The sequence below is a fragment of the Lytechinus variegatus genome, chromosome 8 (genome assembly GCF_018143015.1).
Source record: "Lytechinus variegatus isolate NC3 chromosome 8, Lvar_3.0, whole genome shotgun sequence".
In the NCBI taxonomy this organism is placed as follows: domain Eukaryota; kingdom Metazoa; phylum Echinodermata; class Echinoidea; order Temnopleuroida; family Toxopneustidae; genus Lytechinus; species Lytechinus variegatus.
Window position 1 is genome coordinate 20,949,212 of NC_054747.1, and position 14,539 is coordinate 20,963,750.

General features: G+C 36.1%; 1 protein-coding gene across 1 annotated transcript; it reads left to right on the forward strand.

The window, feature by feature from the left end:
* The first annotated feature begins 3,109 nt into the window (after nt 1–3,109).
* On the forward strand, nt 3,110–13,612 carry LOC121420756. The gene is made up of 3 exons (XM_041615400.1): nt 3,110–3,991; nt 10,951–11,199; nt 13,455–13,612. The coding sequence occupies exons 1-3, from the start codon at nt 3,919–3,921 to the stop codon at nt 13,535–13,537; spliced, it is 405 nt and encodes a 134-aa protein (XP_041471334.1). The 5' UTR covers nt 3,110–3,918; the 3' UTR covers nt 13,538–13,612.
* The last annotated feature ends 927 nt before the right edge of the window (nt 13,613–14,539 follow it).

Genomic DNA, 14,539 nt, shown 5'->3' on the forward strand with positions numbered 1-14,539 from the left:
GTTTGACTTCTTTTGACATTTTCCAAAGCATAGAACAGTACAGTAGTTACTGAGACATAAAGACATTTTCTTAATTTTCATCGTTTAAAAATAGCACAAAAGTGAAGAGCCGGTTGACATTAATTCAAGCAATATTTTTTTTCAACCTACAGTAGAAATAAACCAGTGTAATTCAATGTTTCTGTTCAAAAGTTTTTTTCCCATGACAATTTTGAAGCTTGAGCTTAATTTTACCTGCTCCAAACTTTCTTCCTTGTTTTCTTCAGAAATTGCAAAGAAGGATTGATAATGTTACTCTTTGGGTGGTTGGTATCTTTTAATCCTTAGTCACATTTTCCCTATGGCTCCCGCACTGGGAGTCAAAAACATCCATTATTATTCCTTTTGATTCATACCACCTCTATGTAGCTGGTACAAAAAATGTTAAAACAACTGTTTTCAACTTGCCGTTCGGCCATCTTAGATCCAATTTGACTGAGTTAATAGTAGTAATATTTGGTGTCCATGTGTTTTCCTTATAAGCAAACGGACTGCTTTGAATGACATCTACACCCATTTCATTGCACCCCCCCCCCCTCCTGTCCCGACATTTAATCAAATATCAATATTGCATGACTAGTCCAGTACTGGGCTTGACCATTTTAGATTAGATAGCTTATCCAAGGTTTGTATAATTTTTAACCCTCCCATGTGTATGAGTTAGATTTTAACTCGATTTTATTCCAAGATTTATTGTAGATAATGCCTCTATTTATATGATGGGTAGTACCCTATCATGGGTATTGCTGTTGTAATGGTGTAATTTGTCCTGATTTTTGTGTACACAATTCCTATGTATTTTACATTGAAATATGAAATAAAAATATTTAAAAATTGAAAATTCACTCCCTCCCCCTCCGTGGATTGTTTTATTTATTTATTTTTTATTCATTTATTTATTTAGTTATTTATGTATTCATTTATTTATTTATTCATTTGTTAATTTATTCATTTTTTATATGCTTATCTATTTATTAACATGTTCATGTTTTTATGTATTTATGAATTAATTAATTAATTATTATTTTGGGGAATGGGGTTACTGGTAATATAGATAAGGAGTGAGTAATATCGAGAAACATCTTGATAGTATATAGATACAGACAGACAAAGCAATAGAAAGATGGGGGGGGGGGAGGGGGGGAGAGAGAGATGGGGTGGACGAGGATGTCTGGTGCATCAGAAAGCTGGTATTGATACTGCACCTGATTTGTTAAAATGCTGGAGCCTGCATTCCTCGTGAACAAGAAAACAAAAAAAAAATATTCCAACTAAACATTACGTTTTTTTGGGGAACTTCCTCACAATCCACACCTAGCTCCGATCGGCTCCGATGGACATCCCACCCGTGTTTCACCAATCCGTATCTCGACCCCCCCCTTCCGCCCCCCTGCCACTGCACAGACCTTGAGGGTGGCGTTGGTATAAGATGTCGGTTCGGATTCTCTCCTTGTGACTTTAGGGTGCCCAATTATTGGGAAATTACTTGACCGCATTTCTAGCGAAAATGGGTTAAGATATGCCCGCCTCGAGTTCGACGCACTCTGAGCTCACTCGGGTGAGATCAGGGGAGTGTTTCATGAAAGGACTTGTCGGACGTTTTATCCGACAAGTCCTGTTTTATCCGACAGTTACTATGGTAACAGTGACTCTCAGCCAATCATTATCAAGGAAAGTTGTCAGATCTGACAGCTTGTCGGACGAAAATGTTGATGAAACGCTCCCCAGGTTAAGAGGTACACCGGTTGCATAAGGTTTTTTATTAAAGCGTGTGTAACTAATTGCTTGTGATAATATTAATTAATGATAATAACATTAATAACAATGCCTAACAATAATAGGAAGAGAAAAAACGAGAAGAAGAAGGAAAATAAGGAGGAGGATGAGAAGGATGAAGAGAAAAGAAGAAGAGGAAGAAGGATGAGGAGGAGAAGAAGGGGGAGAGAAGAAGAAGGAGGAAGAAGGAGAAGAAGAATGCATGCCAACTGAAAAAAAATTGAAAAAAAGATAAAGTGACAAAGAGATGGTCCAAAGTGTGAAATAAAACATAGCTAGTCAAGCAGCTGGCTGTAGTCTGTATGATTGTATATTCAATAAAACAATATACAAACAATGGTATTATATTCAGCTGAAGGCAAGTGTTAAAGCAGTTAACCTGGAAATGAACGTTTGAAACGGGTCCCTCGAGCCAGCTATACAGATCCAATCGACAGCCCGACCCGTTTTCACATAACCCCCTTTGACATTACACGTATTAAATAGGCATGAGTATCCTTTGGGGCAATTGGGCTATTCCATGTTTTGTTTTTTAAATTATCTTTGTTTTTTTTCTATTACATTTGTTTCCCCTACAACACATACGGGAACTTAAAGTTTAGTTGTAAATGATATTGTAGGCTATATGTATCATAGAGTCATTAGTTAAGTCTCAAGTTGGTTATCATGGTGACCTTCTGGGATAATTTGAGGGCCAGTTAACCTCAATCAAGAAAATATTCATTTATTTGTATGCCAAAAAGATGTAAAATGTTGTGAAAATGTCTTGTATGACACGGCATGGGATCGCCGAATCGTTGAATAACAGAGTGATATTATGAGATAAGCGAAAGTTATCACTTTTGTAATTTTCATTTGACACGTATTAAAAAGTCATGATCCACAGTTATGTAGAGGGGAGGTGTAGTTATCCCTTCCCCAATCTCCGTATCCCTATATATACTTTCTTTCTTTCTATCTATCTAGGCTATCTATCTATCTATCGATCTATTTACGTCTACCTATCATTTTTATATTTAGTTATATTCACCTGCTTTATTATGATGAATGAACATAAATAATTTTAGAATTGACTAGATACAATTATTCGTCCCATCTCTTTCTTTCTCCATCTGTCTCTATCACCCCCTTTCGCTCTCTCGATCCCCTAACCCCTTCCCACCACGCCCACCGGGCTCACCAATAAAGCTCGCACCCCCCGGCCCCCCAAAAAAAGTGCTTAGGCCTAAATTGTGAAAGCACAAAAAGTTCGTTCACCTTGTCAAGCATAATCACTATCGCTCATGACCGCTTCGTGTCCAAATTACGTCAATTATCACACCAGTAATTCCCACCCTTTTTCCCATTCGCGAGAAAAAAAACATCGAAAGTGTACATATGCCTTGTCTATCATAATATTATATATGCACAGTGATTTGAATTAGTTTTTCCGCCCACTAACGTACTGAAGTCATGCAAATCATGACAGACTGTCAATTTTAAAAAGGGCATCGATCAGCTTATAAGTCGGAAACAAAGCATGAAATAGACTCTCTAAAGACTGAGTTAGCTATAGTTTGACTGCGTACTACGAGAGTGGCAATGGGGAGGACAAGAAACATCTTATTTTCTCTTCTCTTATGAAATCATTGGTGTGAATAACTGGATGCCTACATACTATTCTGGAAGTTCAATTAGTCCACCTTTGCGCCGTAACAATCTTCATTGATAACTAGGATTGGTGATCGAAGAACGAGAGCTAAGGATTTCCAGACGACATCATCGATCGAGAGACTCAGATCCACTGGAGCGACAAACTTCATCTACCATTGTCCAGCTTCATCGTCTTCATCAACGTTGCATCGCATCATTTCGATCATCGTTGTCATCTTCAACATCCCTAGCTCTCAATCATTGTCCTTAATTGTCCCGCGATCTCGCCGTAATTGTCGCTAGCCTTGCAAGGGCCCCGATTGCATAATTTCGACATCGATCATCGTCGTCATCATCATCATCATCATCGCCGTCGTTAACGTTTTCACTCTAATCGTCAATGTGATTTTTTCAAACACCAAGAAGCCTATATACGATTACATTATTCAGGCGTCGTCGTCATCATTGTCGATGAGATTTTCAGAAATACCAAAAAAAACGAAAGGAACTGGAATATATCGATGCTGTCCGAATTTTGACCTCGGTGAGTAAAGTCATCTTAAATTTGATTTTCTATGGATGTATTCTTTGTGTATCAATATTTCATGTTGGAAAAAACTTTTTTTTTATAACCAAAATAATCAAACCATTTTTCATTAGACATTGAAAACAGGCATTGTCTTTTGTTTTAATGCCGCAATGATTTCTCAATACTAGTATACCATTTCCTTGTATTTTATTTGTGATCAATAATATTCGTATCTATTTGCAAACAATCGCTTATGATTTTATAGGGCCTATACATAATCAAAATAGGAGGGGGGGGGGGTGGAAGGTAGATTCAAGAAGAGAATTGGTTTCTTTTTCACCACAAAAAAAATCAATCCAAAAGTCGATGGGTTAATTAAAGGTAGGCCTAACAGAAGTTTGAAATGCGCTCGCTTTAAAGTTGCCTGTTTAATTAACCCATCGGTTAAAGGCGTATAATTTGAATCACAAAACAAAAAATGATAAGAAATGCGGCGAAATGTAGCATAGTTTTATATTGACTTTCATGCATAGATGATATCTTGATAATTCAATCGTTAAAAAAATCTATGATATATTTCAAGAAGCGCCTTGAGATGAAAGGCACTCAGAAGAAAAAATATCAATATAATCTATCGACATGACCTATTATTGGGCACAAAACGGGATACAGGAAAGAGATGAATATACGTCACAAACCATTGATCGAAGTGAACTGACAATTTCTTACTGGTTATATTTAGAGAGATACGTTATATTCAGAAATACGGTCGCATTATTCGTCTCTTCTTCATGGTCATGCTTCCATTTATTCAGTAGTGTAATGAGCCCGAGACATTTTGAGGGGCCAGACATGGCTACGTGACGAAATTAATAAACTTCTGCGAGCGAGCAAAGATTTCGATTTTTTTCATACGAAACGTCTAATTTGGGGATAGACTTTGATATAATATTCAAGAAATGATACCACATTTCACAATTGTAGGGGTTGGGGTGTCGTGGTCTAGTGGTTACGACTCTCGTCTTACTGTCTGAATGACGTGGCTTCGATTTTTAGTCGTGGTGTGTTTTCCTTCAGCAAGAATTTAGCCCGACATTGTGCTGCGCGCAACCCAGGTGAGGTGAATGGATAGCGGCAGGAAGTAATTCCTTAAAAATAACTCTGAGCACCAGAATCGATGTAGATTCTAGGAGCACCCTGAGCACCTAACACGTGCGTGCGCTACACTGTAAATAATGAAGTGCTATTTTAGCACTTCATTACATGCTTACAGTGCTTGTATAGTGACTGCACTACGAGTTCTGATTTTCTAGTTCAACTTTAAACGAGAAAGTTAGCACTCGTAGTGCAGTCATTGGCAGAGGAAGCCACAAAAGTAGAGGGACCACCAAATTTTGGTTATCAACGATCAACGAACACAAATTTTTGACAAAAAAAATCTCAAATTTAAGGGGGGGGGACAGGTCTCCCGCCCCCGCCCCCCCCCCGCTTCCGCCGCCTATGAGGGCAGTCACTATACAAGCACTGCATGTAAGCTCTTAATTAAGCACTTCATTTTTTTACAGTGTACACAAATACCTTATGTTATTATTAATGTTCTCCCTTTCTTTTCTTTTTATTAACCTTTTTTTCATAGTCGTGAAACTTTTCGTAGGTTTATGTGGCCCCAAGGCCATACGCCAGTGCTTTTATACACACCCACACAGCGTACAAGTACAATGGTCTTGACATTCATGTTTCACGAACCACTCTATCACATTATTAACAACTAACATGAGAAGATTGTATGAATGATGAAGTCAACTAAGTGGGCCGAGGATCTCTGACAATACTCATGAAGAAGATTCTGGAGGAAGGAGGGGGCAACAACCACTGTGACATTTAAAGCGATGCGTAGATTTTGTTACTTGCTTTTCACAGCATTCGTGGATCAGCACCACAATACAGTCTTTCATTTACCAATCACTACAGACCAGGCAGATCTTTGTGCTCATCCACCTCTGGCTTACTTGTCATTCGAAATTTTTAAAGACTTGGGGGAAAGATCATTTGCTTTTGCATGCCCCACTTTGTGGAATAGCCTTCCTGAAGATATAAAAAAATGTACCTCTGTCGAAACTTTCAAAAATCTTCTAAAAACTTTGCTATTTAACTCTTAGCTCTTTATGCGCCTTGAGCACTCTACAGAGTGGATTTGACGCTTTACAAGTCTCATTATTATTATTATTATTAGAAAGAGAAGGAAAGATAATATATTGCTTTTATGACATAAGCCTAAATTAGGAGAGTGCTCTATACAGAAGTGCGTCTTATACCCTGGCCATCGGATTCAATCAGCAATTCCCGCTCATACCGTATGCCTCATCTTCCACTCCCTGGGGAGTATTCCAGCCAGTCGCCAATGAGGCGCAAACAATGCCGGACAAACTCCAATGCTTCTTTCCTCCAGGGGCCCATTCAGAACATGGGTGGAAAATGGCAAAGTGTGGATACACGCCTTGCCACATTAAGGGCGATATAGGTCGCGTGGTTGGTCTCGAACACACGACCCTCTATTACAAGGCGATATTCAGAACCGCCATACCGGGGTTTTTCCATTACGACTCTTCCTAAAGATAATTATATGAGAATAATAATAATCTAAAAGTCTTGTTCGCTTATTAATGATGGCATCCCTCCCCGCAATCTTTTTGTACATTTTTTCTTATTTGTTATTTCACGGTTCTACTATCAAATATATATTTTTTTTACTATTGCATGTCTAGTCGTATTTTACTAGAACAGAGTTATTTATAACTTTATGTATGTCAGAAATGTGACTAGCATATCAGTTGCAACCAGCTTACTACTTGTCTAGTCAATTTGACTGATTTGTTTCAGAGTGTATTGTTTTAAGTCATTCGGAAATTTTAATTATTTCTTTATCCATCCTGACGGTAACCGTGGTTGAAGGATGTGTTTAGGCGCTACCTTTCGTTTCCTCATTTTTCTCTATTTTCCCCTCCTCTTTTAAGACTACTTTGGAAATCCATGCAGGGCGGGGGTACCGCCCCCACTCATTATTCTTTAAAGAACCAATAGAGAAAAGTGCAAGAACACCATCCCTCTTCAATCATTTCATGTCCTGTCTCCAAGTCTCATTTTATGGGAATGACGCATGTTTTTCCCGAGGGGAAAAATCCCTTGTAACTTTTATACAACCCATTAATGCCACTCAGCGCGTGAGTATAGGGTAAGTTACACTAATGAATCGGACTCCAATCCGACCGATGATGGCGCCATTCGAATTATCGCGATAGCTTTGATCGGTATCGTTGATATGGCTGTGTCATGAGAATGGAATTAAGGATTTTCGCTGTAAAAATAGATTTCCATCATCACTTATCATTTATTATTTACCCTATTCCAATGCGTGATCATTAGCTTTTCTTCTGCAAGTCGTTACATTTATCAAAACACAAATAGTTAACCCAATCCACGGGGGATATATTATTGGTATGTCTAAGGCCATCGCTGTTGCTGATTTTCAATTTCTTTTTAGTTTGGAGTAAATATCAATAATGGTATCCTCTAAAGACTTCAAAGATTGTTCAAAATTTTGCATTGTCCTTACTGTATATCAGAATCATAATCATGTTTTTCAAGGAAAAATAAATCAGCGTACCACGCAAAATACAAAATATTCAAAATCATGAGAAATAAGAACAAACTGAATGAAACGGATATGTGCGATTCTGTACCTCATTTTAGATTAAGACCAATTAAATCATTTATTTCAATTGTCATCGTGATTTTTACTTAATTGGAACGCATAAAGGTCTATCAAACTTTCGAGCGAGCAAAGCATGTGGGCATTTTTTTTTACCCAAATCAATACTAATGTTGAAGAATTAAAAACTTGCACGTTTCTCGTGTTTATTATGGAAAACATGTGAGAACCGTCAAAACAGAGCAATTATCGACATTTGCCGCCCTTTTTCGAATTATTATTTTACATCGCACAAATAGGATCATCGAAGACCTGGCAAAGAGTTATCTGACTCTACACTTCATATTCAGGTCTCTTCTCTCGGTCTCTTCTAAAATCATCATAATCATGAATGATTTCAATACCAGCTCTTCCATATTATATTTGTAATACAAATATAATATGGAAGAGTTTGTATTGATTACATGATAAGTAGGTCATATAACTATATCACACGCAGTCATGTTCTTTCGGTTTAATTCCTCCTTTTCATCACCTCCTTAGCAACGGTTGCTCAACATCATAGCAACGAGATGAGCTACAGGCATTCAACACTAAGCGTAGATATTTTTAAAATCTAATATATACATAAGAGAAGAAAACCCACAACATTCTAAATCTAACCTATTAAATGGGATCTGCTTATTTGCATTCGGCCTTTCTCTTCTACCTCTCGTGTCGCCGCCCTTTTATAATTACTAGGTTTTCTTTTCTGATCAATTTTATCTCACTCTCCAAGTCGAAACAACACCCGTTATTAATAAACAAGCAATAATATTCGGATTTTTTGTAATAAAAAAAAGTTTTACAAGTAGATTTGCTATCAAATTATAATTATTTTTTTTTTCATTTCAATTGGGCCGCCATCAATTTCAAGCTTACCCCCAAACCGCTTACTATGGCGGTCTCTTGCTTGCATTTAATTGCCTGACTGTTTTTTTTTGGTTATAAAATATAATGTAAAAGTGATAGGCTCACATTTTCATTTTGCATCTATACATGTATTATGGCTATATTTTTGGCACTATGGAATATTTTGTACATTATTAGGCAAACACATTTTATATTATGTATTGTATTGATTTGAACGCCGAAATAAAAGCAGCAAACAATAATATATTGCATCGGAATGGGGTAATCATGATTACGTTCAAGACGATATTTTGGTGTAACAAATCTAATCATACCAAGTTTGCGCGGAAATTTTGTGAGATTTCTTGTAATTTTAGAGGCCTCGGGCATGTCTGCGGGGCTCTCGCATATTATAGGCCCCTGTAAATTAGAGGGGGACATACCCAAACCCCCCTCGGCCCGAGGGATCGCCACTCCGAACCTCTGTATAAAGATTTGCAAAGCTCAGACTTTATACAAAATATGTATATATTCAGCTGAGCTGGTTCACGGCTCCTTTGGTATTTACCCGCTAATGGGTTGGCAGCTTAAGATCCCCTTTGAAATAGAAATGGAAAGGAATACGAGATATATAGTACACTGTGCTTTCTTCACATAATATCCGTAAAATTGTTTCATTCATTCGTATTCAATTTCCCGATTTTAACGGGTAAGTGTACTTAGAATCTGCAAGAAAAACATTGTGAACCTTTAGCTAGGCATGTAGTGGAAAGATGAATGATATCTGGCATTTGGTGTTAGGATATAAATGCAGTGCTGAGAGCCGAGGCAGAAAGAATTCAAGAAAAAGAGAGAAATGGATGTAATAGGGAATAGAAGGGGATGGGGGTTAGACCGTAGAGAGGGAGAGTGATGGGGAGGGAGAGGAGGAGGGGAGAGGGAAAGAGAGAGAGAGAGAGAGAGAGGGGGGGGGGGGAGGGGGATCGAGAGAGGGATATCGCTGTGTTATTATATATGGCGTACAGGTATCAAGGGTATGTAAAGAACTTAGTGACATAATGGCAAAGTAGGTAAGACTATATTGCAAATCTTTGTAATCGTTTCAGTAATTCGGATCAATAATCCTCCAATGTAACATTACTACAAAATGCATGTTTAAGGACTGCTCTTCACATTTCCCAAAGGAGTCGTAAAAGGAGTTTTTATGACGCATGTTTCTTAAATGACTAGTCTATCTACAAACATCGAGAAAAATAGGTGCGTATGAGATTTCAAAGGGATAATGATGAATTGATGATAATAATAATAACAATAGTAGTAGTAGTAGTAATAATGATGATAAAATAACAATAAGAATAATCATAATAATAGTAACAATAATAATAATAATACTAATAATAATAACAATTATAAAAATAACATTAGTATTAATGATAATGAAAAAAAAACCAATAATGGGCACTTATGTATCGACATCTGTCCAGAAATAATCTATTACGAGGCGCACTTTTTTATATTGATACCTCAGCTTTAGCTCGAGCTGCCTTCCAGTGCTCAGTGAATGCAATTAATTAATCCGGCATGGATTATGAATTTATTCATTTTGATTTTGTATCACTTAATTTCAATATTCATAAAGGATCTGATGACATATAAAATAAAACCATTACATAGTAGTTAACAAACACAATTAACAATGGGAGTAAAAGTAGCCCAGGTCCTTGCTTATTACTGCCGAGGCAGGACATACAATATAGAACATAATACAGGATAGAAAAGAGAACATAATAATATATAATTTATTTATTTATCTATTTGTTTATTTATTTATTTATTTATTTATTTGTTTATTTATTTATTCATTTATTTATTTATTTATTCATAATATATTTATTTATTTGTTCACATATTTATTCATTTATTTATTGATAAATTTATTTAGTTAGTTATCTATTTGTCTATTAATTCTTTTATTGATTTGTTTATTCTTATTTATTCATTTATTTGTTGACTTTCCAAATTATCTATGTATCATTAATTCACATATTTATCTAATTAATGGTATATCTATATAGTTATTTTATACATTTATCAATTCATTTACTTATGTATTATTCGAAATAGGACCTGTTCATTTAACTATTACTTGTCTCAATCTACTTGTATATTTACTAACTTTTAGCGGTCAGAAAATTTGGCCAAAAGCCGAAACAAAGCAAAATAGAATAATCTACTCTAAAATCCCCCAAACCCCCAAACACAAACAGCTGTCTGCATTGTTGCAAATGAATAAAATAACATTTACATTTATGTATATTAATTTTCTTAGAGGAAACTCATTGCTAGCGTGTCATATACACTTTGTTTAAAACAGGATTGGACAAAAACAGGACCGGCAAAACTCAAGTTGGATTATCTACGTTAATCCCCATATATACATCATCGCTCGTCATGATCTCTTCAACGCATAAAGGTCAAGTGGTCCTGTGCCTCGTCTTCATCGTCTACGTCATGATGTCGATCAGGACGACGACATCGACAGAGGTGATCGACGACCACGGACGAGAGACCATGAAAGCGAAGAGAGTGAAACCTTATCAGAAGAAACATCCGACCTACCAAGGTATAGATGTTTCTGATCAGGGTGCCAGCATGCTTGGAGGGGGGGGGGGGATTTAAGGTGACGTCATAGTTTTTTTTTCAAAGAGCATGAAAGGGGTGTTTAGAGCTATACGGTTCCGTATTTATTTTTTCTTCTGTCCCCCATCCCCATATATCCCCGTACCAGGGTGACCAGATTTCACAAAATGAAATACGGGACAATCGACAAAAAGGATCAACAAAGAAGGCTACACAGTGTTACACTTGTGAAAAATTATAAAGAATTGGAAGGGAGGGTGTATGAAAGAATGAAGGAGAGCAAGAAAAGACGAAAGAAAAAAGATGAATTGAGAAGAAAGAAAAAATGAAGGGGAAAATGAAGGGAAAAAAAAATAAAAGAAAGTTAGAATAAAAAGGATGAAAGAAAGAATAAAAAGCGATAAAAGTTTCTGTCATTCTTCTTGTGACTATGTGAAAGACAAAATAAAGGAGAGAAAAAAGAAAGTAAGAAAAAGGTGGAGGAAAGAAAAATGAAGGGAAGAAAATAGTTTCCTTCATTCTTTGAAAGAAAGAAACAAACAATTGAGAAAGAAGGAAAACAGTAAGTGAGGAGGGAAGGAAGGAATTAAGGGAGGGAGGAAGAGAAAACTAAGGGAAAGAATTAGAAGGAAAATAAAATAAAGAATGAGAGAAAGGAGGAAAGAGAGGGAGAAAGAATGCAGTGAGGAGAGAATGAAAACATAATGGAAGAAGAGAAAGAATCAAAAGAAAAATGAGAGGAAGGGAGGGGGAGAAAAAAAGTTTAGATAAAGAAAGAATGACGGAAATAAAAAAGAGAAATTTGATAAAGACAGGTAAGAAAAAGGAGAAAAGAAAGAAAGATGAACAGAGAGAGAGAAAGGATCAGGAAAGACAAATAGGAAATAAAGATAGATGGAACAAAAAAGGGCAAGCAGGAAGGGTAGAAGGATGAAGAAAGAAGGATAGAAAAGTAAGAAAGAGGAAAAAAGTTCAGACTTCAAGCAAACAAAAAAAAATCCAACTAACAAAAAAATCATACTGATATTTGGTGTTTTTCAAATATATTTTTAAAACTAAAAAAAAAGTTTTAGAAATGAACAAAATTTAAAAGTGATTTTTTTTTTTACTTAAAAATTAGATAAAACATCGCGGCATCATACACAACAAGACTCAAAACGAAAGCTTAAACAACTAGATAGTGAAAACTCGAGAACTTGTTCCTCCGATCACATCTCCAAATCAGTAATCTGAGAAACCATAATATCATTACACAAATTTCCCGCCGATTTTGTGATTATTTTAGCATGTTTGGTGGAGAGAATCTGCTCCGATCCAACATGCCTAGCTATAGTAGCCTGCCACACAATGGCAGGAGGCCGGTTCGGTTGCGATGTATTGGGGTTAGCAAGAAAATCACCGCAGAACTTACTGTTGTCTCTGCTTCGTCATTTTTTTTATTTTGATGAAAATTCGTCACTTTTAGATACATTTTGCTCAATATTCTGAAATACGGGACAGATAAGCGTCCCGGGAAGGTTTGTCGGGACGCCGGGACAAAGAAGCAAAATACGGGACAATCTCCCGGGAAATACGGGACGTCTGGTCACCCTGCCCCGTACCTCCCTGGCATATTGACTCTTTTTTCTTCTTTTTTTGCAGCCCTTGGATTTTCTTATCTGCTCACTTTTACATTGACTCTCTCTCCCCTTCCCTCCCCCTCTCTGGTGTCTGCCTCTCTCTCTCTGTGTGTGTGTCGTTGAGTCTTAGTTGAGAGGAAGGGAATGTGAATTATTTACTACTAAAAAGAAAGAAAAATAAAGGGCCTAATTAGAGCAGAGTTTAATTCTCATCAAACTGGACTGGTAATTCCAATCAATTTATCCAGCGAGATGAAAGTGGCAATTCACGACAATCAAAGTTAAAGAGCGCCATCTTTTGGCTTCAGACAGAACAGTGATATTCCCTATTTGGCTAAACTCTGTTCTTTCGTGTAGATTAAAAGTAGATTTAAATTTTTAAAATTGTTTTGTTTAATCGAGGAGTTGCTGGTAATTCCTTGGTTTATTGATAAAAATGAGTTTGTGTAATTATTTTATCATGTGCTTTAATTGTGTATTTCATTTATACCCCTTTGGTTTTGTTTAAGGATGATATTCTATTTGTAAAGCTTACAGCCATATTAGGCGGCTAAAATAACACAAAATAAACTTGTAATTGTTAAATATTTATTTGGCCCGTTTTTTTGTTTCGTTTCAGCCTGTTTTGACGCCGTTCGAGGGAAGCGATGTCTATGTGATTCTCGAGTCAACAAGAATAGTCCAGATTACTTTGTATGCTAAATATAATTACCAATATGAAAATCAAAAGCAGCAGCAGCAGCAACAACAACTACAACAATAATAATAATAACATCAAGATCAAGGAAATCCTCTACGACTGATGATTCGAACTAAATTTCAACATCATGCTTTGAACAATACAATTTTTGTCAAAATGCCCTTTGTCAAAGCAAAGTGATTTTAGACTTTTTAAAGGGAAAGTTCACCCTGACAAAAAGTTTATTGTAAAAATAGCAGAAAAAATGATAAAAAATATTGCCGAAGGTTTGAGAAAAATTCATCCAATAATTAAAAAGTTATTAGAATTTCAATTATTTGATTTGTGACGTCATATGCGAGCAGCATTCCTACATAGCGAATGGTAAAAAATCAATGAAATGTCATTTTCTCAGAAAATTGAAAATGGTTTTCACTGTAACTTTTGTATATCAATAGACAAATCATTTCACACCCGATCATAAAAGAAAACAAAATTAAGTCATCAGGAACCATACAAAATTTGAAATTCATACATTTTATATTACATAACACATGGGGCAGCTGCTCGTTTATGACGTCACAAATCCAAAATTTTGAACTCTAATAACTTTCTTACTCTTAACGGATTTTCCTCAAACCTTCACCAATATTTTTTACTATTTTTTCTGCTATTTTTACAACAACGTTTTCTTCAGGGTGAACTTCCCCTTTAAGAGGCAAGACATATCACATATTGTGGAAATAAATGAGTTGATTCATAAACTTGATATACATATTTAATTATGTATTAAATACGCATCGGTTATCATATTAAAAAAACATTCTCTCCAACTGTACATTATACAAATTTGTGCTGCAGCTTCAAACGTCCACGATACATGTACAAAAATGCTGCAACATAAAGCCCTATGTAATTTCTAAGATACTGTTTACTAGTTCTTTGAAGACTCATCGGCTATTGTTTGATGGTTTTATGAAAATATCCGCACATCGCAGTCAATTAGGCTTAATTGTATATGGTTT

Excerpts from the sequence above, each read along its gene's own strand:
- LOC121420756 (XM_041615400.1), top strand. The coding sequence starts at position 3,919 with ATGAGATTTTCAGAAATACCAAAAAAAACGAAAGGAACTGGAATATAT. Across the intron at positions 3,992-10,950 it reads CTGTCCGAATTTTGACCTCG|GATTGGACAAAAACAGGACC; the intron begins GTGAGTAAAGTC and ends TGTTTAAAACAG. Across the intron at positions 11,200-13,454 it reads GAAACATCCGACCTACCAAG|CCTGTTTTGACGCCGTTCGA; the intron begins GTATAGATGTTT and ends GTTTCGTTTCAG.